Here is a 25,541-nt window from a genome sequence, read left to right as displayed (position 1 = left end):
TAGTCATGAGCCCTGGGGGGGGGGGTAATGTCTATTAGTGCCTGGCTAAATGTATATACTATGCTCATCAAACTGCCCAGTAAGCACTTCTCTTAATGTTCATACCCATATATTAATGCTACTCTCACTTTTTGTTAGAGAAGCTTCTCTTTTCAGATGGTGTTGACTTTGGGATGACTCAGAAGGCACCATGGTGCTGAGAATGACATAGGAGCATTCAGCACTGAAATATCTCTATCACACCTTCCAAGGCTCAGGGTCCATTGTGGAAGAGGTAGTTGAAAGAATGTAAGAGTCAAAGGAAGGGTAGGACTCATTACAACGTGCTCCCCCAGACACAAAGTGGCCTGGATATACATGACCTCATAGTGCCTGACACTACCTACACAAGACCATCATAATAGGAGGAAAAGATCATGACATCAAAATAAAAGGCTGATTGAGAGGTGGAGGGCATATGATGGAGAGTGGAGTTTCAAAGGGGAATTACCATGGAATATTTTTGACAATTATGGAAGCTGTCAATAAAAAATAAAAATTTTAAAAATTAAATTAAATTAAATTTTTAAAAATGTGGATTCCTGAAGGCTTCCTAGCATTTAACTAATTCTTTATTGGATGAAGGGGCTGTAACTGTTTCTCCACACAATAAACCATCCTTGGTGATGGAGAAGTTGTCACCACACAGGCAACGTAGAAATATGTCTCCGAGTCCTTGTTATATTAGAAGTCCTCAATCTCCACCTTGTCATGAAACACTGCCATGGTCACCTGTGTGTGTGGGCGGGAATAAGGACTATGCATACCTATGTCTCAGAAGATCTACCTATGCAGGGCATCAGTTCAGAGCCAGCATCACCACCCACCTGGAAGCAGGATCCTTTTTTAAAAAAATTAGAATGCAATAAATGCCTCCTGGCATAATATATAGTATAATAGGAGTTTGGCATATAAAAAAATGTAAGTTTTTTAATACTCTAGATGTTGTTCTTATAATTAAAAACCTGCTGGGATGTTTGGGAGATGGCCTGGTCTGTAACATTTCTGCCTTACTGAGCATGGTGACATGCACCTGCAATCCATGCAGTGGTGAGGCAGAAATAGGTAGGATCACAAGCCAGACAGTTTAGCCTAACTGCTGAGTTTCAGGCCAATGAGGAGCCCTGCTTAAAATGAGAAGCTGCCTCAAGAAAAGGTAGATGGCATATCTGAGGATGATACCTGAGGGCCTCCTTTGGCCTCCTTACCCATGTGTATCTGACACACATGTGCCCACAGGCACACATGCACATACACATGCCAACCCCAGCCCAAAAATTATTGTGCACTGAGCATGATGGCTCACATCTGTAATTATAGCATTCAGGAGACTGAGACCAGAGTATTGCCATGAGTTCAAGGCCATCCTTGGTTACATAGTGGATTCCGGGCCAGCTTGGGTACATAATGAAACCATTTCTTATTTTCCCCAAATTATTATTATTATTATTATTATTATTATTATTATTATTTTTACTGAGTAAGTCAGTTTATTCAAATAATTGACTTAGGCATCTGCAATGGTGATTTCAACCTCCACTCTTGGCTCAATGCTGATGGAAGTAATCGGCTTAACAATCTCAGAGGGACTGTGTAAATCAATGAGTCGCTTGTGGATTCTCACCTGGAAGCGATCCCATGTCTTGGAATCTTCACCGCAAGGTGTTTTCCTTGTAGTTATTCTCGGTGTCTTGGTGGGCATGCGAACTGGTTCTCGTCCTTGACTCCTCTGACAAGTCACACACACCTTCTCCAGGGACTTCACGTCGCGGCTGGTGAGGGTGATCCGGATTCTGTGGCTGACCACCTCCGGTTCCACGGGCGACTTTCCGGCATCCTTAAAGGCCATGGCGGTGGCGCGGCTTCCTGACCAACTTCTTCCTCGGCGAGAGCGAAGAGCCAACAGTGAGTCAGGAGCGGGAGCGGACAGAAGCTCCACTGCACCCACAGCCGCGTCTCAGAAAGCCCAAAATTATTTAAAATAACTCTATTGAGATAAAATTTATGTAGTACAAGATTTTTTTCTTATGATATTGTACAGATTGATTTTTTTTGGATATACAGAGTTGTATACCAATTGCAATCTAATTTTAGAAAATTTTCTTCATTCCAATAAGAAACTTCTTCCCATGCATAGTCACCACTTTCTCCTCCTGAAACTCCCAGACTCTTATACGCTAGGCAACCCCTAATCTACTTCCTATTTTCCTATTGACATTTCATATGCATGGCATCATGCAGTATGTGATCTGTGTGCCTATTTTCATCTTTTGGAAACTCATCCATGTTGAATCATGTATCTGTACTTCATTGCTTTTTGTGGCTGAATAATATTGCACTGGGCAATACTATATATTGGACAAAATATATTTTGTTTACCCATTCATTAATTGATAAGCATTTGTGTTTCCACTATGTGTGTATGTGTATGTGCACATGTTCACGTGTGACTGCAGGTACATGTGTGCTATGGCATGAATATGAAAGAAAGTAAGAGGACAACTTTCTGATGCCAGTCCTCACCTTCCACCTTTTTAAAAAAATTATTTGTGTATTTATTTATTTGCAAGTAGAGAAAGGAGAGAGAGACAGGGAGAATGTGTGTGTGTGTGCGGCGCGTGTGCATGTGCATATATGGGTGCACTAGGGCCTTTTGCTGCTACAAACTCCAGCTACATGTGCCACTTTGTGAATCTGGCTTTATCTATATACTGGGAAATCAAACTAGAGCCAGCAAGCTTTGTAAGCAAGTGCCTTTTAACCACTGAGCCATCGCCCCATACCTTTCCACATTAACTTTGTCAGGGTCTCTTATTGTTGTTCACTACTGTACTCACTGTGAGTTTCCAGGAAATCCTCCTGTCTCTGTCTCCCATTTCATTGTCAGCGTGCTGGAATTATAAAAGCCCACCAGGGCTTCTGGCTTTTTATATAGGGTTTTGGGATCAAACTCTGGTTCTCAGCTTTGAGTGGCAAGCACTTTATCCCCTGAGCTATCTCCCTAACCCCAAAGTGACAACAACTACTACTACTTCCCCTCTTCTTCCTCTTCCTCCTCCTCCTCCTTCTTTGCTAGGGCTTGGTGTCAGGGGCTGGTGCATGCTAGGCAAGTACTCTGTCACTAAATTACATCTCCAGCCTTGGTTTCCACTTTTTTTTTTCTTTTTTCTGAGGAAGGGTTTTATTCTAGCCCAGGCTGGCTTGAAACTCACTCTGTAGCCCCAGGTTGGCCTCAAACTCATGGTGATCCTCTTACCTCAGTCTCCCATGTACTGGGATTAAAGGCGTGCACCACCATGCCTGGCTTTCCACTTTTTGACTATTGGGAATATTGCACCTCGTGGACATTTGTGTATACTTTTGTGAAAATATGTTTTCAATTCTCATGGGAATAAATTTGTTGTATCATAGAACATCTCTATGTTTAATTTTTTGAGTAACTGCCTAAATTTTCCAAAGTGGCTGGATTATTTTACATTCCTGCCTGTAGTGTATGAGGGCTCACATTTTTTGTTTTTAATTATTTAAAAAAATTTTTTATTAAAATTTTTTTTAATTTTTATTTATTTATTTGAGAGTGACAGACACAGAGAGAAAGACAGATGGAGGGAGAGAGAGAGAATGGGCGCGCCAGGGCTTCCAGCCTCTGCAAACGAACTCCAGACGCGTACGTCCCCTTGTGCATCTGGCTAACATGGGACCTGGGGAGCCGAGCCTCGAACCGGGGTCCTTAGGCTTCACAGGCAAGCGCTTAACCGCTAAGCTATCTCTCCAGCCCATAATTATCTAAAATTTTTTTATTAGCTTTATTTCAGAGAGAGAAATACAAGAGAAAGAGAATAGATGCATCAGGGCCTTCAGCCACTGCATCTGGCCCATGTGGGTCCTGGGGAATTGAACCTGGGTCCTTTGACTTTGCAGGCAAATGCTTTAACCATTAAGACATCTTTCCAGGCCCTGTTTTGTTTTTTTGAGGCAGGGTTTCACTCTTGTCCAGGCTGACATAGAATTCACTATGTAGTCTCAGGGTGGCCTCGAACTCACAATGATCCTCCTACCTCTGCCTCCTGAGTGCTGGGATAAAGAGCATGTGCCACCCACCACATCTGGCTAAGGGCTCACATTTTTGTACATCCCTGCCAGCCCTTGTTCTTGTCTATCTTTTAAATTCTATCCATTTAATGGAGGTGCAATCTGTTCTGCAGATTTGCTCACTGCCTCACTTCAACTGTGAATACAAATGCTACTCCTATAGAAACATGTATTAGAATCCCCAAGATAGTTAAAAGATTCTTTTTTGTCAGATGAGAAAGCCTCAGCATAGATGTGTAATACAAGTCAACCTCCAGATTAAAATTTAAGGCTGGGATTTAAGGTTAATACTCCAAGGTGGAATGCTTACCAACCATACACAAGGGCATAAATTTGATTCCTAGTACTGCCAACATTAAACAAAAATGTAAAATATTAAAGTAGTGCATGGTGGCACATGCCTTTAATCCCAGCACTTAGGAGGCAGAGGTAGGAGGATTGCTGTGAGTTTGTAGCCACCCTGAGAATACATAGTGAATTCCAGATCAGCCTAAGCTCAAGCAAGACCCTACCTTGAAAAAAATGTAAAATATATTTTATTTTATTTTTTGGTTTTTCGAGGCAGGGTCTCACTTGAGCTCAGGCTGACCTGGATTTCACTATGTATTCTCAGGGTGGCCTCAAACTCATGGCAATCCTCCCACCTCTGCCTCCCAAGATATTTTTTAAAATTTTATGTGCTTATTTATTTGAGAGAGAGAAAGAGGGAGGAAGGGAAGGAGAGAGGAAGAGAGAGAAAATAGGAACACCACAGTCTCTAGCCACTGCAAAGTAATTCCAGGTGCATGCATCACCTTGTGCATTACATGGGTATTGGGGAACTGAAATCTGGTCCTTAGGCTTTGCAGGAAAGCACTTTAACTGCTAAGCCATCTCTTCAGCCCAATATTTTATTTATTTATTTGAGATAGAGAGAGAGAGAGAGATAATAAATATGAATGGGCACACCAAGACCTCTTGCCAGTGCAAACAAACTCCAGATACATGTGCGCTTTGTAAGTCCGGCTTTACATGGGTACTGGGGAAATTAATCCAGACTGGCAAGCTTTATAAGCAAGAACCTTTAATCATTAAGCTACCTCTGCAGCATGTAATATGTGCTTTCAAATTGAAGAGTTTGGGCCTAGGGTATAGCTTAGTTGGTAGAGTCCTTGCTTAGCATGCACAACACCCTAGGTTTGATCTCCAGAATCACATAAAACCAGGTTGTGGTGGTACATGCCTGTGATTCCAGAACTCAGGAGGTAAAGGCAGGATAATAGGAAGCTCAAGGTCATCCTTGGCTATATAGCAAGTTCAACACTAGACTGAGCTTCATGAGATTCTGTCTAAACAAGTCAGATTTGGAGCTGGGCATGGTGGCACTCGCCTTAAATCCCAGCACTCGGAAGGCTGAGGTAGGAGAATCAATGTGAGTTTAAGGCCACCCTGCGACTACATAGTGAATTGCAGGTCAGCCTGAGCTAGAGTGAGACCCTACCTTGGAAAAAAAAAAAAGTCAGATTTAAATAACCCGCAGTGAGCTCCTACCTTGAATCAGGGTCTTTTCCAGGTGCTTCCAAACAGTTTAGTGGATAACACTAGGTCACAGCAGCAGGAGGCCCTGCCACTCCCATACACACACATATACATGCACACTTGCACATACACACAGGTAAAGAAAGATTTAAAAAGGAAGGAAGGAGGAAGAGGGGACAAAACAAAAAGTAGTCAGACCAGCAAACTCTGTGCCTATGGGTGCCAAACAATAATAACAAGGAGTGGTGTGACCACCTATGGGAAGACAGTAGTAGTAAAAGCAGCACAAGTATCCTCTAACCTTGGCAGCTACTGGTTAGCACTGCATAAATTATATCATGTAGGAATAATTATACCACGTAGGAACTACATGGAATTTATGTAGTTACCATGCCCAGCTGAATTATTCCAACTTTTAAAATATATTTTGTTATTTATTTATTCTTTTTATTTATTTGTTTATTTCCACAATTTTTATTAACATTTTCCATAATTATAAAAAATATCCCATGATAATACCTTTCCCACACACGTTCCCCTTTGAAATTCCATTCTTCATCATATTACCTCACCATCTCAATCATTGTACTTACATATATACAATACCAACCTATTAAGTACCCTCCTCCCTTCCTTTCTCTTCCCTTTATATCTCCTTTTTAACTTACTGGCCTCTGCTACTAAGTATTTTCCTTCTCACGCAGAAGCCCAATCATCTGTAGCTAGGATCCACATATGAGGGAGAACATGTGGCGCTTGGCTTTCTGGGCCTGGGTTACCTCACTTAGTATAATATTTTCCAGATCCATCCATTTTCCTGCAAACTTCATAACTTCATTTTTCTTTACTGCTGAGTAGAACTCCATTGTACAAATGTGCCACATCTTCATTATCCACTCATCAGTTGAGGGACATCTAGGCTGGTTCCATTTCCCAGCTATTATAAATTGAGCAGCAATAAACATGGTTGAGCACGTACTTCTAAGGAAATGAGATGAGTCCTTTGGATATATGCCTAGGAGTGCTATAGCTGGGTTATATGGTAGATCAATCTTTAGCTGTTTTAGGAACCTCCACACTGATTTCCACAATGGCTGGACCAGATTGCATTCTCATCAGCATTGTAGAAGGGTTCCTCTTTTTCCACATCCCCGCCAGCATTTATGATCATTTGTTTTCATGATGGTTGCCAATCTGACAGGAGTGAGATGGAATCTCAATGTAGTTTTAATCTGCATTTCCCTGATGACTAGTGATGTAGAACATCTTTTTAGATGCTTATATGCCATTTGTATTTCTTCCTTTGAGAATGCTCTATTTAGCTCCATAGCCCATTCTTTGATTTGCTTGTTTGATTCCTCATTATTTAACTTTTTGAGGTCTTTGTATATCCTAGATATTAATCCTCTATCAGATATATAGCTGGCGAAGATTTTTTTCCCATTCTGTAGGTTGCCTCTTTGCTTTTTTCACTGTGTCCTTTGCAGTGCAGAATCTTTGTAATTTCATGAGTTCCCAGTGATTAATCTGTGGTTTTATTGCCTGAGCAATTGGGGTTGTATTCAGAAAGTCTTTGCCAAGACCAATATGTTGAAGGGTTTCCCCTACTTTTTCCTCTAGCAGTTTCAGAGTTTCAGGTCTGATGTTAAGGTCTTCAATCCATTTGGACTTAATTCTTGTGCATGGCGAGAGAGAAGAATCTATTTTCATCCTTCTACAGATATATATCCAGTTTTCCCAACACCATTTGCTGAAGAGGCTGTCTTTTCTCCAATGAGTATTTTTGGCATTTTTATTGAATATTAGGGGTGGCTATAGCTACCTGGACTTACATCTGGGTCCTCTATTCTGTTCCACTGATCTACATGTCTGTTTTTGTGCCAGTACCATGCTGTTTTTGTGACTATGGCTCTGTAGTACAGGTTAAAATCAGGTATGGTGATACCACCAGCCTTACTTTTGTTGCTCAGTATTATTTTAGATATTCTAGTTTTTTTGTGATTCCAAATGAATTTTTGGATTGTTTTTTCTATTTCCATGATTATTTATTTATTTGAGAGAGCAAGAAGTAGAACAAGGGAGAGAGAAAGAGAGAGAGAGAGAGAGAAAAAATATGGGTGTGCCAGGGCCTCCAGCCACTGCAAATGAACTCCAGATGTATGCCCCACCTTGTGCATCTGGCTTACATGGGTACTAGAGAATCAAACCTGGGTCCTTAGGCTTCACAGCAAGCACCTTAACCACTAAGCCATCTCTCAGCCCATTCCAACTTTTAAACAAGGAGCCAACCGTAAGCCAAACAAAAGACACAACACATCATATTTGGGCCAGAAGACTACCCTGAGGATATATTCTTTTGGCTTAATATCCTCTTTATTCTCCCTTACTCTCCTTTCCCAAAGCAGACATGTTCTAAGAGTGACAATCATTTAGCTGTAAATTATTATTCTGTAACTGGAAATTTTAGAGCAAAAATGCTGGCTTGGGCAATCCCAACAGCTCAGCTCAGCCTCTTGCCAGTTAAAAAAAGATGGGTAAACCGGACATGGGGGCACACACCTTTAATCCCAGCACTTAAGAGGCAAAGGTAGCAAGATTGCGGTGAGTTCAAGGCTACCCTGAAATAACATAATGAATTCCAGGTCAGCCTAGGGTAGAGAGAGACCCTACTTCGAAAAACTAAAAAAAAAAAAAAAAAAAAAAATTTAGCCCTGTTAGGAGAAAAGCTACCTTTATCAATGTTCATTCATCTTCATCAATATGAAGAGGGACATGGCATGGGCTGTGACAGACAACTTGGGCACGAACAGCAATCTCCTCCGAGGGAGGATCTTGCAGACATAGGTTTTGGGTGGGTAGAGTGGAAGCTGGAGTCTTTTTTAATTGTTCCAAAAAGATGAGACACCCAGAGGAAGTTACCAGACACACAGTTTAAATTGCTTTCCTCATGCACAAACGTAGCCAGTTAACTTCCTTTTGCCTGCCCGTCTCTCAAGACCCCACAATCGCAGGTAGTAGAAAGGGGCCTTTCTCATTGTGGTGTGAGGGACTCCTGCCTCGCCCGGAAGTACGCTCAGGTGCCCGGAACCGTATTCTGGGGAAGCGCGTCTGCGTCGGTCAAGGGACCGACGACCCGGATGCACAAACCCCGCTCGCTCCGCCTAGAAGTGGCGCGCCTTCACGGGACTGTTGCTCGTCCTGCGTGCGTCCCGGAAGCGGAAGGTGGTCCGTATCTTTTTCTCCGTCCAGTGCGTGTTCCCTGCGTCGTGTCTGCACTGCTCAAGCGGTTCCCAGCGGCGGTTCGTAGCCCGGGGTGAAGAGGAGTGAACCTCTGAGGGCCGAGGGCAGCCGACGCCATGGCGGATGTGACCGCCCGCAGCCTGCAGTATGAGTACAAGGCGGTGCGTGCGGTCTCAGGGGAGGCCTGCGGGCTTGTGCGGGGCGGGGGCGGGAGGCCGGCCACCGAGCTGCAGTCTACAGGCCCTCAGGAGAGTCGCGAAGGCTCAGTCGGATCCGGGTGAGGCTGGGATTACACGTGGAGGTAATGGAGGTTGGGGCCGGTGGAGCGCTGAGAAGGGTTTCTGTTTGTTTTGTTCTCTCAGTGCACAACTCGCCGCCCTCCACTTGTTACCTCCAACCCGCCCAGTACTTTTACAAGTGTGAATTATGAGTAGTGTTAGGAACAAGGCTTGTTCGCCTGATTATACGGCCTATGTTCGTGCATAGCGTGTCAGGCTGCCATTCTTCTTACGGAAATTATCTTTTCATTCAATTTAGTAATCATAATTACTTACTTAGTTGTCACGATTATTCCATCAGCTGGCTTCACTGATAAAGGAATTGACGCTGTTTTTGTCATGGTTTTGATAATGTGTGATCTTTCCAGAACTCAAATCTTGTGCTCCAAGCTGACCGCTCACTCATTGACCGGACCCGCCGAGATGAACCGACTGGAGAGGTTCTGTCCCTTGTTGGGAAACTGGAGGGCACCCGTATGGGAGATAAGGCTCAGCGGACAAAACCACAGATGCAAGAGGAAAGAAGGGCTAAGTAAGTGTCAAGAGCACACACACTTTTTTTGAGGACTTAGTGGTTAAGACATTTGTCTGAAAAACCAAAGGACCCAGGTACAATTTCCCAGGACTCACGTTAGCCAGATACACAAGGGGGTGCATGCATCTGGAGTTCATTTGCAGTGGCCAGAGGCACTGGCACGCCTATTTTCTCTTTCTCTCACCCCCGCTATTTTTCTCTGTCAAATAAATATAAATAAATTTTATGAAAGTGTAAATTAATAGGAACTTTGTCTCATTGTAACATTTAGTATATCTATTGAGAGGATAACATTTTCTCAGTGTCCTATAAAGGAATACTTCTGTAAATTATTAAGGTCATATGAGAATCATTTGCTTTGTTGCAGGTTTCTCCCCACATATTAGATGTATGGAAAGGGTGCTAAGATTGATCTTGCCTTGGGGAGGGAAAGTTCATTCTTTCAATATCATACTTTACATCCATTAGGCGAAGAAAGCGTGATGAAGATCGGCATGATATAAACAAGATGAAGGGTTATACTCTGCTGTCGGAGGGCATTGATGAGATGGTGGGCATCATCTATAAGCCCAAAACTAAGGAGACCCGGGAGACCTATGAGGTGCTGCTCAGCTTCATCCAGGCTGCTCTTGGGGACCAGGTGAGGCAACCAAAGGGTGATACCACAGTGTTTGGGAAGAGAAAAGGTCATAGCTGAGAAATACCAGAAAAACCTTCTCTCTGAACAAGGAGTCATGCCAGTTTTCAGAAACAGCTAATATTTCCTGAGCACTTAGCTTATATGGAATAGCAGATTAACTATGAATAGATGCTCTTAGTATTCATTTTATAGAAGAAAGACATGAGCCCAGACTAGTTAAGGAATTTCCCCAAGTCACAGGGTTAATATTAGTCATAATATGAATCCAGGTAGTTTATCTCCAAAATGTACCCTGACTCATTACACATTGCTGACTAGATTGGGAGACTTTCTGAGTCTTTGGTAAGGTATATTCTATATTCTAGAGAAAGTGTGAATAGAGAATTACCAGAAGTGTGACAGGATGATACCCTTATCACCTGGAAATGTGAGGCAAGCGGTTGTAGAAGCTATGTCCTGCTTCTAGAGACCACCTATCTTTATTTTTATTATTCACTGGTGATGGGTGTTGAATCCAGGGCCTTAATATATTTAGCATATGTAGTACCACTGAATTACACCCTCTGAAGCACCTATACTCCCCAGTGATTACTTTTTGGGGGGGGGAATTTCAAGGTAGGGTCTCACTCTGGCCCAGGCTGACCTGGAATTCACTATGTAGTCTTAGGATGGCCTTGAACTCACGGTGATCCTTCTACCTCTGCCTCCCGAGTGCTGGGATTAAAGGCATGTGCCACCACACCTGGCTTGGTTTTTTTTTAATTTAATTTTTTTTAATTGACAACTTCCATAATTGTAAACAATATCCTATAGTAATTCCCTTCCTCTCCCCACTTTTCCCTTTTGAAACTCCACTCTCCATCATATCCCCTCCCCCTCTCAATCAGTGTCTCTTTTATTTTGATGTCATGATCTTTTCCTCCTATTATGATGGTCTTGTGTAGGTAGTTTCAGGCACTGAGATCATCGATATCCAGGCTGTTTTGTGTCTGGAGGAGCATGTTATAAGGTGCCTTACCCTTCCATTTGTTCTTACATTCTTTCCGCCACCTCTTTGACAATGGACCCTGAGCCTTGGAAGGTGTGATAGAGATATTTCAGTTCTGAGTATCCCTCTGTCATATCTTCTTATATGAGTTATCCCAAGAGCACCACCATCTCAAAAGAGAAGCTTCTCTAACCAAAAGTGAGAGTAGCATTAATATATGTGTATGAACCTTAAGTGCTTACTAGGCAATTTGATGAGCATAGTACATACATTTAGATAGGCAGTAATAGACATTATACCCCAAGGACTCATGACTACCCCTGTTGTAGGTTTTCAGTATCAGGTATGTATTCCCTTCCATGGAGCAGGCCTCCAGTCAAATTAGAGGGCAGTTGGTTTCCCCCATACCAGACATGCCACTTTTGTACCTTTTGGCTCATTTGGCCTGGCTGGCCAAATTTAAGGCTTGCAATGTCCACTGTTGAGTATCTCCACTGGTGATTTATCTCTCCCATTGAACTACATGTAGCATGGCTTTTTCTAGGTTTTTGTCAGCTGGTCTACATGGAGAAGGTTTTCAGCTCAGCTTCCAGCAGAACTTCTTAGTGACTTTGCAGCCAAAGTATGTGGAGTCTTCAGCAATAGGGACTTAATCTGTTCCTGGTAGGAAGCCAAAAGCCTTGGCAAGGGCCTGTAATGTTTTGGGGGTATCCATGACCTCCCTGGCTAACAACTCACTGGAAGGCATCCTATTCCTGGCACTGAAAATTTTATAGTAACAGTCAATTGCTTTTGAGTGTTCCATTGTCTAAAAAAGTAGGTTTCCATATGACTTATTTATATCCTCTTAGATTAAAAAAAAAATTTGTTTTGTTTTGATTTATTTGAGAGCAACAGAGAAAGAGGCAGATATATATAGAGAGAATGGGTGCACCAGTGCTTCCAGCCACTGCAAATGAACTCCAGATGCATGCACCCTCTTGTGCATCTGGCTAATGTGGGTCCTGGGGAATTGAGCCTCAAATGGGGTTCTTAGGCTTCACACGCAAGCACTTAACTGCTAAGCCATCTCTGCAGCCCCTCTTAGATTTGTTTCTTAAATTTTCTTTATTTATTTGAGAGAGAGAACTAGGCAGAGGAAGAAAGAGAGAGAGAATGGGAGTGCCAGGGGCTCTAGCCACTACAAATGAACTCCAGATGTATGCATCTTCTTCTGCATCTGGCTTATGTGGGTCTTGGGGAATCAAACCTGGGCCCTTTGGCTTTGTAGACAAGTGCCTTAACCACTAAGCCATTTCTCTTGCCCTCCTCTTAGGTTTTGATTAGCCCTCCCTCCCCTTTCCTTTACTCAGTCTATTTCCCTACTTCCTTTAGGCTTTTTCACCCCCAGTAGTCTGTTCTACATATATATATATATATATATATATGTATCACCATCCTATTAAGTCCCCCCTCTCTCCCTCTTTACTCTCTATATCCCTCTTCTACCTTACTGGCCTCTGCTACTGAGATTCCATCTCACATAGAAGTCCAATCATTTGTACCAAATATCCACATATGAGAGAGAACATGTGACATTTGGCTTTCTGGGCCTGGGTTACCTCACTAAGAATAATCTTTTCTGGTGGATAATGAAGATGTGGTACATTTATACAATGGAGTTCTACTCAGCGGTAAAGAAAAATGAAGTTATGAAATTTGCAGAAAAATGGATGGACCTGGAAAGTATTATACTAAGTCAGGTAACCCAGGCCCAGAAAGCCAAGCGCCACATGTTCTCTCTCATATGTGGATCCTAGCTACAGATGACTGGGCTTCTGCGTGAGAATGAAAATACTTAGTAGCAGAGGCCAGTAAGTTGAAAAGGAGACATAAAGGGTGGAGAAAGGAAGGGAGGAGGATACTTAATAGGTTGATATTGTATATATGTAATTACAATGATTGTAATGGGTAGGTAATATGGAGAATGGAATTTCAAACGGGAAAGTGTGGGGGTGGGGAGGGAGGGAATTACCATGGGATATATTTTATAATCATGGAAAATGTTAATAAAAATTAAAAAAAAAAAAATATATATATATATATATATATATAAATAATTTAAAAAAAAAAGAAGAATAATCTTTTCTGGTTCCATCCATTTTTCTGCAAATTTCATAATTTCATTTTTCTTTACTGCTGAGGAGAACTCCATTGTGTAAATATGCCATATACTCATTATCCACTCATCATTTGAGGGACATCTAGGCTGGTTCTATGGCCTAGCTATTGTGAATAGAGCAGCAGTAAACATGGTGAAGCAAGTACATCTAAGGTAGAGAGAGGAGTCTTTAGGATAATGTGACTAGGAGTGCTATAGCTGGGTCATATGGTAGGTCTATATTTAGCTGTCTCAGGAACCTTCACACTGATTTCCACAATGGCTGGACCTGATTGCATTCCCACAAACAATGTAGAAAGGGTCCTCTTTTTCCACATCCTTGCCAGCATTTATGGCCATTTGTTTTCATGATGGTAGCCAATCTGACAGGAGTGAGATGGAATCTCAAAGTAGTTTTAGTCTGCATTTCCCTGATGGCTAGGAATGTAGAACATTTTTTTAGATGCTTATATGCCATCCATATTTCTTCTTTTGAGAACTCCCTATTCAGTTCTATAGCCCAGTTTTAAAAAGTTTTTATTTACTTATTTATTTATTTGGGAGCCATAGACAGAGAAAGAGAGAGAGAGAGAATGGGCGCGCCAGGGCTTCCAGCCACTGCAAATGAGCTCCAGACATGTGCACCCCCTTGTGCATCTGGCTAATGTGGGTCCTGGGGAATTGAGCCTCGAACCGGTGTCCTTAGACTTCACAGGTAAGCGCTTAACTGCTAAGCCATCTCTCCAGTCCTATAGCCCATTTTTTAATTGGCTTGTTTGATTTCTTATTACTGCATTTTTTGAGTTCTTTGTATTTCCTAGGTATTAATACTCTATCAGATGTATAGCTGGCAAAGATTTTTTCTCATTCTGTAGGTTGCCTCTTTGCTTTATTCACAGTGTCCTTTGCTGTACAAAATCTTTGTAATTTCATGAGGTCCCAGTGGTTAATCTGTGTTTTTACTGCCTGAGCAGTGGGGGTTATATTCAGAAAGCCAAGTGCTAGGATTAAAGGTGTGCGCCACCATACCTGGCCTTCTCTTGTCCTTTAAAAAAGTTGGATGTGGTCTTCCTTAGGTTGTGTGACTCTGGGTAGCATTTTGTGTGTGTGCCCATGCACTCTGTAGCATGTGTGGTGTGTGTATTTATGTACAGATGCACATACCTCATGTGCATGTGTGTAAAAGCCAGAAGGAAAAGACACATGTTCTTTTCTGTCACTCATCCTCGTATTTCCTGAGACAGTCTCTTAACCCCAGCACTACAATGTTCACTTGTCCCAATGATTCTTTCATTTCTGCTTCTCACAGGACTCATGAGATACAGGCATGTGTGGTCATAGTTACCTGTTTGTGTGGGTGCTAGGAATTGAACTCAGGTTGTCTCAGGCCCTTATGCTTGCACAGCAAGTGTTCAAGTCCCTACCATTAGGTAGCTTTTTCAAAAACAGTGTTAATATATTTAGAGTCCAGCAAGCTATAATCCCCCCCCCCCCAAAGTAGGGTCTCACCTCAAACTCACAATAATCCTCTTACCTCTGCCTCCTGAGTGCTGGGATTAAAGGCATTCACCACCACGACCGACGATGCTATAGATTTTAATGAAGTCTGGTTTTTTTTTTAACCTTTGCCATCACATAAAGTTTATCATTGTTCTGCATGTGAGTGTTCTCAATATTGTTTGTATTTCTTTTTCTTTTCCTTTTTTTAAAACTTATAATCAGCCACGTGACATCCTTTGTGGAGCAGCTGATGAAGTTCTGGCTGTCCTGAAGAATGAAAAGCTTCGAGACAAGGAAAGAAGAAAGGAGATCGACCTGCTGCTGGGCCAGACTGATGATACCAGATACCATGTGCTAGTAAACTTGGGAAAAAAGATCACAGACTATGGTGGAGACAAGGAAATTCAAAATATGGGTAACTGATCCCTGTATTCTGTTCATATTAACTGCTTCTGTGTGTTCTGATCATATTATCTAGTTGTTATTGGCCCTTTTGAAATGAGCATCTTCTGGCATCATTTGTTAAATCAGAATGCCAGTGAGTTTCCATAACATTTCTTGTGTTTTATGAAAAACATCTAATTAGGGCTGGAGAAATGGCTCAATAGTTAAGGTGCTTGCCTGCAAAGCCTAACAACATGGGTTCAATTCCCTAATACCTCTGTAAAGCCAGATACAAAAGTTGCACATGCATCTGAAGTTGGTTTGCACTGCATCTGAAGTTGGCTAGCATGCCCATTCTCTGCTTGCAGATAAGTAATTTTAAAAACCACATAATTGGGGGTGGAGAGATGACTTAGTGGTTAAGGTGCTTTCCTGTGAAGCCTAAGTGTAAGGTTCAGGAGTGACCAAGACCACGGGAAACCAGTCTGAGGCAAAGATGGAAGCTTTTACTCAGGAAAAACACAAGCTGCCAGGACTGACTCAAGAGCTAAGCAGTCAACTTTGACAGAGAGTGGGCTATATAGCTCTTTAGCTGAGGGAAGGTGAGGATGGAAAGGGACTCCTTTGTTCTTTACATTAGCCATAGGGTGTGAGACCAGAAGTGACCAGGTTGGAGATAAGGGGTCAGGAAACCTAGACTTGGGGCCTTGTTAGATAAGGAAGGCATAATGGTTGGGCAGTTCTTTGAAGAATGGGGATGACCTGCTTCCTTGTGACTGTTGCTATCCTGCTGTCTTTGGTGACTCCATTTTGTCCTGACCTAACACAAAGGATCCATGTTTGACTTTTCAGATCCCACATAAACCAGATGCACAAAGGTGAGGCTAGTGCAAGGTTGCACTTGCCCTCTAGGTGGCTCAAGTGTCTAAAGTTTGATTGCAGTTGCTGAAGCCATGGCATGCCAATTCTTTCTGTCTCTCAAATAAAAACAATAACATTACGCGTGTAATTAATATGCTAGGTATGATGGCACATTGTTTAAAATTCCACCACTCAGGAGACAGAGGCAGGAGGGTTGCTGCAAGTTTGAGGCCAGCCTGGGCTATATAGCAAGACCATTTCTCAAAAAATAAAAATAAGGGGGGCTGGAGAGATGGCTTAGCGGTTAAGCGCCTGCCTGTGAAGCCTAAGGACCCCGGTTCGAGGCTCGGTTCCCCAGGTCCCACGTTAGCCAGATGCACAAGGGGGCGCACGCGTCTGGAGTTTGTTTGCAGAGGCTGGAAGCCCTGGCGCGCCCATTCTCTCTCTCTCCCTCTATCTGTCTTTCTCTCTGTGTCTGTCGCTCATAAATAAAAAATGACCAAAAAAAAAAATTTTTTTTAAATAAAAAATAAAAATAAGGGCTGGAGAGATAGCTTGGTGGTTAAGGTATTTGCCTGCAAAGCCAAAGGACCTAGGTTCAGTTCCCCAAGACTCACGTTAGCCAGATGCACAAGGGGGCGCATGCATCTAGAGTTCGTATAGAGAGAGGCCCTCCCTCTCTCTATACCTGTGTATTTCTGTATCTCTCTTTCTCCCTAATAAATAAAAATAAGCCAGGCATGGTGGTGCATACCTTTAATGCCAGCACTCAGCAGGCAGCGGTAGGAGGATCACCATGAGTTTGAAGCCAACCTGACACTACATGGTGAATTCCAGGTCAGCCTGGGCTAGAGTGAGACCCTACCTCAAAAAACTAAAAAATAAATAAATTAGAAAAATATTTATGACTAGTAGAGTCCAGAATCTCTTGGTCCCAGCAGCCATTTATTATTCTGAAACCTTTAAATTGTAGAATATAGGAGATAATATTAGAGCTTGGGAGTTAGGAAGCAGAGCAGCGGTGAGTCTAGGTTGGAGAAGGCTTTGGTCTTAGCAGTACAGGTGGCTTTCTTCTGTTGATAATATAAGTCTCTGTATGTGTTGTTAGACCTTGTTTCTATTCTTGGGAGAAACAAGCCAGGCATTTGGGGAGGGAAATGGTCTCAAGTGCCTTTTGTTTCACTAATCGTTGACCACCCTTTTTGTTTTAGATGACAATATCGATGAGACCTATGGTGTGAATGTGCAGTTTGAGTCTGATGAAGAGGTAAGTGATAAAGTAGATAAGCTCCATCTGTTCTATGTATTTTATTTATTTATTTTTTGAGGTGTAGGGTCTCACTCTAGCTCAGACTGGTCTGGAACTCACAGTGATCCTATCTCTGCCTCCCAAGTGCTCAGATTAAAGGTGTGCACCACCATGCTCACCTGTTTTATTTTTTTAAGTTGCTAATGGAACAGGAGTCCTTGTGTATTGAAGTCCCCAAACTTAATGAATTTGATGATGTTTTATGAACTTTGGTGTTATTTTGCTCAAAATTTACTGTCATTAGGCTTTCTAAAGTCATCATAAGTTAGTAAAGACAAACTAGTGATTTTTTTTTTTCAATTCATGCTAGGCACGTGTCATATGCCTTTAATCTCAGCACTTGGGAGGCTGAGGTAGGATGAGGATTGCTGTGAGTTCAAGACCAGCCTGAGACTAATTCCAGGTCAGAATGGGCTAGAACAAGACTATCTTAAAAAACAAACAAACAAACAAACAAAAAACCTGGGTGTGATGGTGCATGCCTTTAATCCCAGCACTTGGGAGGCAGAGGTAGGAGGATCGCTGAGTTCGAGGCCACCCTGAGACTACATAGTGAATTCCAGGTCAGCCTGGACCAAAGTGAGACCCTGCCTCGAAAAACCAAAAAAAAAAAAAAAAAAAAAAAAAGTTGTGTTTTGTTCTTTTTTTCATTTTTTTCATTTTCATATTTATGTGTATGGATGGATGTGCCAGGTCTCTTGCAAGTGTAAATGATCATCAGATACATTGTGGCCAGCTTTGGCCAGTGAGTGGTGGGGAATTGAACCTGAGCAGACAGGCTTTGCAAGCAAGTACCTTTAACCACTGAGGCATTTCCCCAGCCCTCCAATTTATTTTAATTAATTAATTTATTTTTTAAAGAGAGAGAGAGAGAGATTGGGCATGCCAGGGCCTCTCCTGTATTGCAGATCAACTCTACATTCATGTGCTACTTTGTGCATCTAACTTTATATGGGTACTGGGGAATCAGACCAGGCCATCAGGCTTTATAAACAAGTACCTTTAACTGCTGAGCCACTTCTCCAGCCCAATAATTTTTTTTTTCAGTCTTTTTTCAAGGCAGAGTCTCACTGTAGCAACTTATTCTGTAGCTTCAGGCTGACCTTGAACTCATGGTGATCCTCTTACCTCAGTCTCTTGATTGCTGGGATTAAAGGCTTGCGTCATCATGCCTTTCCAGCCCAGTAATTTTTTGAGGTAGAGTCTCATTCTAGCCCAGGCTGGCCTGGAATTCACTATGTAGTCTTAGGCTGGCCTCAGACTCACAGTGATCTTCCTATCTTTGCTTCCCAGTGCTAGAATTATAGGTCTCTGCCACCATGCCCAGCTGCAGCCCAATATTGTTTTTTGATTTGTCAAGGTAGGTTCTTGTTCTAGACCAGGCCAACCTGGAATTAGTTTCAGGCTGGCCTCAAACTCAGCCATCCTTCTATCTCAGCCTCCAGAGTGCTGGCAGTAAAGGTGTGTGCCACTCTGCCCAGCTCCTAGTAATTTTTAGTAAATCAAGTAGACCAGGAAAAAAGAAGACAAAAGATAAAGCACAGTGTTTGCCTCTAGTGAAGATGTGTCCTGCTGTGATATTTTACCTCGGTTTTGAGAATATTGTGTGCTTTTAGTCTTGTGCACCACTCCGATTTCAAGAGAAAACCTATTTACTGAAGCATGTAGGCAGCTTTTACTCAGTTGCTTAACAGTTAATAGCAGTCATGGGGTTAGTGCTGGCACTTTCTAGGCTCTTATTAAATAGGAATTGACAGGGCACTTGAAAAACAAAAAAGTAAAGGTGAACTGGCACAATGCCATTAATCCTAATACTGAGGAGGTTGAAGCAGGAGGAGTTTGAGGTTAAGGCCAACTGGCCTGCATAGTTAAATGTTGCCTCAAAAAAAGGGGAAGTGAGCTGGAGAGATAGATGGCTTAGCAATTAAAGCACCTGCCTACAAAGCCAAAGGACCCAGGTTCAATTCCCCAGGACCCATGTAAACCATATGCACAAATGTGTTTGCAGTGGCTGGAGTCCCTGGCATGCCCATTCTCTCTGTCTGCCATGCTCTCTTTCTCTCAAATAAATAAATAATAAGAAAAAGAGAAGAGAAGAAGTGCTGGAGAGCTGGCTCAGGGGTTAAAGGCACTTTTTTTTTAATTGCAAAGCCTGCTGGCCTGGGTTCAGTTCCCCAGCTACCAACATAAAGCCCAGTGGGCATTCATTTATAGTGGCAAGAGATCCTAGCATGTGTGCGCACACATGCACACCAGCAAATAAAGAAAGAGAAAAATCATGAAGTTGAGAGTTTTTGTGGATGTTTGCCTCCTGAAAAGTAAAGTGCTAGCTAGCCTTGGAATTTATACCCAGACAAAAGAGTTGGGACAGAGCACTGAACTGAGAACTGAAGATTTTTTTTTTTTTGTCTTTAATTTTAATTTATTTATTTTTGGTTTTTTGAGGTAGGGTCTCGCTCTATCCCAGAGTGACCTGGAATTTATTACGTAGTCTCAGGGTGGCCTCAAACTCATGGTAATCCTCCTTTTTCTGCCTATTGAGTGCTAAGATTAAGGTGTGCACCACCACACCCGGCTAATTTTTATTTTTGAAAATAAATGCAAAATATGTACATATATAAAATAAGGACAAGAACCCCATCATAGAGTGTGAATGATGGTCCAGCTGCGGAGCTGCTGAATGTACTCCCTGGCATGGTCAACCGCTGTCTTGGGTGCCACGGGTGGCAGTGGGGGTCCTTCCACCAGCTTTACAAAGTAATGGCAATAAACCTTCTCCATGATGCCAAAGCGACCTCTGCCATGGTAGCGGATGCGTTTCAGGTACTGGCCTCTCCCCGAGGTGGACTCAGCTACATACAGATTGGATCGGAATTCCACATTATGATCTCTCACAGCCATGTCTTGTGCTTCTAAAAGAACCTCTTTAATTATTTGAGCCCCCTTTTTATCACTGAACTCCAACTGAGCCAAAGCCTGGTCGATGGACATTCCTCGTATCAATCTCGCCAAATACCACATCTTGTCCTTGCTGTCTTGACAGTGGTAAATTTCTGCTGGTCTTCGAGGCTCACCAGGCAGTTGTGGTGGCTAAACAATCTTATTCTTTTTCTCCCATTTTCGAGAAGTGTCAAAAGAAGCACTTGTGTGGATACATGATGGTGACAGAACACCAGGAGATGAAAAAAGCCCCGAGGCCAGCTCTCCCCCGCTTCTCAGCTGCCGACCCCACAGCGCACCCAGCTTTTGCAGCGCCGCCGCCGCCATGTCGGCGCCCGCTACCTGAGAACTGAAGATTTTGATTTGCAGTTCTGCATTTTGGGCAGTTCATTTTGTCCTCAGTTTCTTTCTTTCTTTCTTTCTTTTTTTGAGGTAGGGTTTTGCTCTAGCCCAGGCTAACCTGTAATTCACTCTGTAGTCTCAGGGTAGCCTTGAACTGAAGGCAATCCTCCTACCTCTGCCTCCTGAATGCTGGGATTAAAGGCATGTGCCACCACACCTGGCTGTCCTCAGTTTCTCCTTTAATAAAATGATGATTATTGTAGATAACTGCTTAGCTCCTTCATAATATAGTTAACTGGATTTTATGGTTTTAAGTAGCTACAGACTGACAGAATACTTTGCTCATAATAATTGATTTAACATGTTTGAGAACCTACTTTGAACATTGTTCAAAGCACACATACTGCAGTATGAGTAAGTACAGTGGTGAGCAAGCTAAATATGGACTCTACTTTCCCAGGTATGCTTCTGCATAGCTGCCCTGTCAGCCAATAGTCTGGTTGTAGTATTGTTTATGTTTCAGAAAGAGTATGAAGCTGGGTGTGGTGGCACACACCTTTAATCCCAGTACTTGGGAGGCGAGGTAGGAGGATCACTGTGAGTTCGAGGCCACCCTGAGACTACATAGTGAATTCCAGGTTAGCCTGGACTAGATAGATTGAGACTCTACCTCAAAAAAACAAAACGACAAACAGAAAGAGTAAGACCCAGATGTTTGCCTTTGTAGCAGCTAAAGTGAGAAGCAGAAAAGAGAGAACAGACAGATTTAATAGGTCAGCGCCAAGTGGTACTCCAGAATAAGGGTGATCCTACTGCTTTCATTCCCAAACCATTGCTGGAACAGTGGAGCTCATTTAGCATGATATGGGGAAACAGGACATGCCCCATGTCCTTATTGAGATTGGGGTCGTCTCCACAGGAAGGTGATGAAGACGTATACGGGGAAGTTCGAGAAGAAGCATCTGATGACGACATGGAAGGGGATGAGGCTGTTGTGCGCTGCACCCTCTCCGCTAATGTAAGTACAGTGTCTTTGCTATATAACACCAGATTGTTTCCGAGTGCGGTACTTCCTCATGCCTACTTCCTCTCATGTGGCCCAGGCTAGACTTAAACTGGCTCTGTAGCTCATGCAGGTGTTCCCTCCCCCTACCTGTTTTTTGTTTGTTTGTTTTGAGCCAAGGTCTTCCCTTGTAGTCCAGGCTGGCCTGGAACTTTTTATATAGCCCTGGCTGGCTTTGGATTTAGGGTCTTCCTGCTTCAACCCCTGAGTACTGGAATTGTCTCCACTGTGCCTAGTATGAGCCATGTTTTGAAAAGAGTGAGCTGTAGTAAATATTTACAATCAGGATTTTTCTTCTTGAAAGGTATGATTTAATTAAATCTTAGTCTGAGTGCTTAGAACTCAATGTAAAATAGAGATATTTCCTTCTGGAAAGGCCTTGAAAGAAAATAGGCTATGGGATGGTAGAGTGATGAAAAAGCATGGGCAGTGAGATCTAGTGAACCAAGTGCCTGTGATTACCATTTTAGCTTGTAGCCTCAGGTGAACTGATGAGTTCTAAGAAGAAGGATTTGCACCCACGGGATATTGATGCATTCTGGCTCCAGCGGCAGCTCAGTCGTTTCTATGATGATGCCATTGTGTCGCAGAAGAAAGCAGATGAAGTATTGGAGATTCTGAAGGTAAGAGCAAGAAGATCGGGAAGATCAGATATTTTTGTTCAGTGCATCTTAGCAGATGGTGTTAGTGTATGTGAAACAGCATATGGCTGTGTTCCTTTTTCTTTTTTATTGACAGCGTCCATACTTACAGAAAATAAACCATGATAATTCCCTCCCTTCCCCCACTTTCCCTTTCACAGATCTATACTCCATCATATCCCCTCCCTCTCTCCACTAGCCTCTTTTATTTGGATGTCATCATCTTTTCCTCCTATTACCTTGTGAAGATAGTGCTAGGCACTGTGAGGTCATGGATATCAAGGCCAATTTCTGTCTAGCCAATTACAATTAGCAGTCCTATCCTTCCTTTGATTAGTACATTCTTTTCTTGCCATCTCTTCCTCAATGGAACCTGAGCCTTGGAAGGTGTGATAGCGAAGTTTTAGTGCTAAACATACGTCTTCCCAGCACTATGGTGCCTTTTGAATCATCCCAGAGGACACCACCATCTGAAAAGAGAAGCTTCTCTAACCAAAAGTGAGAGTAGCATTAATATATGGGTATGAATATTAAGTAAAGTGCTTACAGGGCAGTTTGGTGAGCAAAATATATGCATTTAGCCAGACAATAGCAGGCATTATGCTCCTAATGCTCATGACCTCCCCCACTATAGGCTTTTGATTATGTTTTTCAGTAGCAGGCATGTACTCCTTCCCATAGAGTGGGTCTCCAGTCCAATTAGAGAGCAGTTGGTTTTCCCCATAACAGACATGCCACTATTGCACCTCTTGGCTCATTTGGCCTGGCTGGCCAAACTTGAGGCTTGCACTGTCTACTGCTTTCACCACTGATGACTTCTGTCTCCCATAAGGCTGCATGCAGTACAGTTTTTCCAGCTTTCTGTCAGCTGGTCTACTAGTAGAAGGTTTTCAGCACAGCCCTGGTTTGATTTCTCAGTGACCTTATAACCCAGGCATGTGGAATCTTCAGCAATAGGTTTTTTTTCATCTATTGCTGGTGGGAAACCAAGAGCCTTGGCAATAGCCTGAAATAATTTGGGGCCATGAAGAACCTCCTTGGCACTGCAATTTTTGTACTCTGTGGCTTCTGGGTGTTATGGCTTTTTTTTTTTTTTAATTATTTATTTATTTGCAAGCAAAGAGAGAGAGAAGAGAAACAGAGAATGGGTGCACCAGAGCTTCCAGCCACTGCAAGCCAACTCCAGATGCATGTGCCCCTTTGTGCATCTGGCTTTATGTGGGTACTGGGGAATTGAACCTGGGTCATTAGGCTTTAAAGGCAAGTGTCTTAACTGCTGAGCAATCTCCAGCCCATGGTTGTGTTCTTACTGATGGTATTATCTTCTCTGTTCAGACAGCAAGTGATGACCGGGAATGTGAGAACCAGTTGGTTTTGCTCCTTGGTTTCAACACATTCGATTTTATTAAAGTGTTGCGGCAACACAGGATGATGAGTGAGTATACAGTGTGCTCTTCTTAGACTGTGTGTACCTAGATTGTGTTTCTTTCCATGGCTTTAATTCTTACTGTTCTTCATTCTACCCTAAGATTAAAGATTGATTTTATCTCAATTGCCTTACCTCTTTATCCCATTTTGTTTGGCAGTTTTATACTGTACCTTGCTGGCTAGTGCTCAGAGTGAAGGTGAAAAGGAAAGGATTATGGGAAAGATGGAAGCTGATCCAGAGCTATCCAAGTTCCTCTACCAACTCCATGAAACTGAGAAGGAAGATCTGATCCGAGTAAGGGCTGGTTTAGTTAATGTGTTGTTCTTCACACACACCCCCCACCCGTGTGTTTGTGTATGTAAAGCAGAGGTCAAATTAACACAGCATTTCTCTTTGTTCTTTGGCATTTGTCAATGAGTACAAATTAGAATCAACATTTGCAGGCTGGTGTAATTGAGTGACTATCTTGGGGACCTTTTGCTGTTTTCACATAAAAACAAAGTGTTGATTATAACCCCCCCACCCAAAAGAACACATTTACTTAATATACAGTCCGTAACTGCTTCCTTTAGGGATAGCCCTCTGCTTAATTGTACCATGTCTACTTCTGACACCCCTGTTTCATGCATTGTTCCTTTATGGTGTTTGTGTTCTTTGATCATTTTTGGTGGCAGGTGTCAATATAAGTAACATCCTTGGGCTTAGGGACACATTAATCAGCATCTGTGAGTCAAGATTAGCCAAGGAGGGACTAGAAAGGACCAGAACTCAGGAGAGTAGTAAGTTATTGTGCCTTTTCTCATTTTCCCACTATAGGAGGAAAGGTCCCGGCGAGAGCGAGTCCGTCAGTCCCGAATGGACACAGATCTGGAAACCATGGATCTAGACCAGGGTGGGGAGGTAAGTGCCAGACCATTTCTCTGGCCGTGATGATGGAAAGTTAGTGCTCATCTTATTCACTTTTTTTATTTTTGGTTTTTTAGGGTAGAGTCTTGCTCTAGCCTAGGGTGATCTGAAATTTACTGTGGAGTCAGGGTGGCCTCGAACTCACAGCGATCTTCCTACCTCTGCCTCCCAAGTGCTAGGATTAAAGGCGTGTGTCACCACGCCCTACTTTCACTTGTCTTACATTACTGTTTTTCATTTTTTCCAGGCATTGGCTCCACGGCAAGTTCTGGACTTGGAAGACCTCGTTTTTACCCAAGGAAGCCACTTTATGGCTAACAAACGGTGCCAGCTTCCTGATGGATCCTTCCGTCGCCAGCGTAAGGGCTATGAAGAGGTGCATGTGCCTGCTTTAAAGCCCAAGCCCTTTGGCTCAGAGGAAGTGAGTGAAATACTGTTCTCAGTTCTTTGCTCCCTTCATCTGTCTTCTAGCTTGTATTTTAGTCATTGACCAGCATGTTGCCTGTCTCATAGATGGTATTCCAGAAATGGAAACTCCCATTCTAACTTTGAGCCTAGAAAACAGTAGTAATCTCTCTGGACTGACCTGTAATGGGATGTTAAACGTGGAGATGGCCAGAGAATGAAATCCTGGAAATCTCACAAAATGGACAGCCTGCCCAAAGATACTGCCAGCAAAATGTGCATGGTATTTCT

The 25,541-nt window shown here is 42.7% G+C and overlaps 2 protein-coding genes and 2 pseudogenes across 2 annotated transcripts in view; 1 reads left to right on the top strand and 3 right to left on the bottom strand.

Moving 5' to 3' along the window:
* Positions 1-592: 592 nt before the first annotated feature.
* Positions 593-765, bottom strand: LOC101604225 (annotated as a pseudogene).
* A 753-nt stretch (positions 766-1,518) lies between these two features.
* On the bottom strand, positions 1,519-1,888 carry LOC101604518 (40S ribosomal protein S20-like). The gene has a single exon (XM_045148084.1). The coding sequence runs from the start codon at positions 1,886-1,888 to the stop codon at positions 1,547-1,549; it is 342 nt and encodes a 113-aa protein (XP_045004019.1). The 3' UTR covers positions 1,519-1,546.
* Positions 1,889-8,875: 6,987 nt separating this feature from the next.
* Positions 8,876-25,541, top strand: part of Snrnp200 (small nuclear ribonucleoprotein U5 subunit 200) — a 40,599-nt gene continuing 23,933 nt past the window's right edge. The window contains exons 1-11 of the mRNA XM_004651741.3: positions 8,876-9,050; positions 9,536-9,699; positions 10,171-10,342; positions 15,193-15,385; positions 17,427-17,482; positions 21,726-21,824; positions 22,340-22,492; positions 23,846-23,945; positions 24,097-24,233; positions 24,756-24,839; positions 25,093-25,266. Of these exons, the coding sequence (XP_004651798.1) occupies positions 9,006-9,050; positions 9,536-9,699; positions 10,171-10,342; positions 15,193-15,385; positions 17,427-17,482; positions 21,726-21,824; positions 22,340-22,492; positions 23,846-23,945; positions 24,097-24,233; positions 24,756-24,839; positions 25,093-25,266 (1,377 nt within the window). The 5' untranslated portion in view covers positions 8,876-9,005. The remainder of the gene's footprint in view (positions 9,051-9,535; positions 9,700-10,170; positions 10,343-15,192; positions 15,386-17,426; positions 17,483-21,725; positions 21,825-22,339; positions 22,493-23,845; positions 23,946-24,096; positions 24,234-24,755; positions 24,840-25,092; positions 25,267-25,541) is intronic.
* On the bottom strand, positions 20,165-20,791 carry LOC123460035 (annotated as a pseudogene).

The sequence above is a fragment of the Jaculus jaculus genome, chromosome 4 (genome assembly GCF_020740685.1).
Source record: "Jaculus jaculus isolate mJacJac1 chromosome 4, mJacJac1.mat.Y.cur, whole genome shotgun sequence".
Lineage (NCBI taxonomy): Eukaryota > Metazoa > Chordata > Mammalia > Rodentia > Dipodidae > Jaculus > Jaculus jaculus.
Note: the sequence above shows the minus strand (reverse complement) of the source record. Positions and strands in the feature narration are given on the sequence as shown.

Excerpts from the sequence above, each read along its gene's own strand:
- LOC101604518 (XM_045148084.1), bottom strand. The coding sequence starts at position 1,888 with ATGGCCTTTAAGGATGCCGGAAAGTCGCCCGTGGAACCGGAGGTGGTC.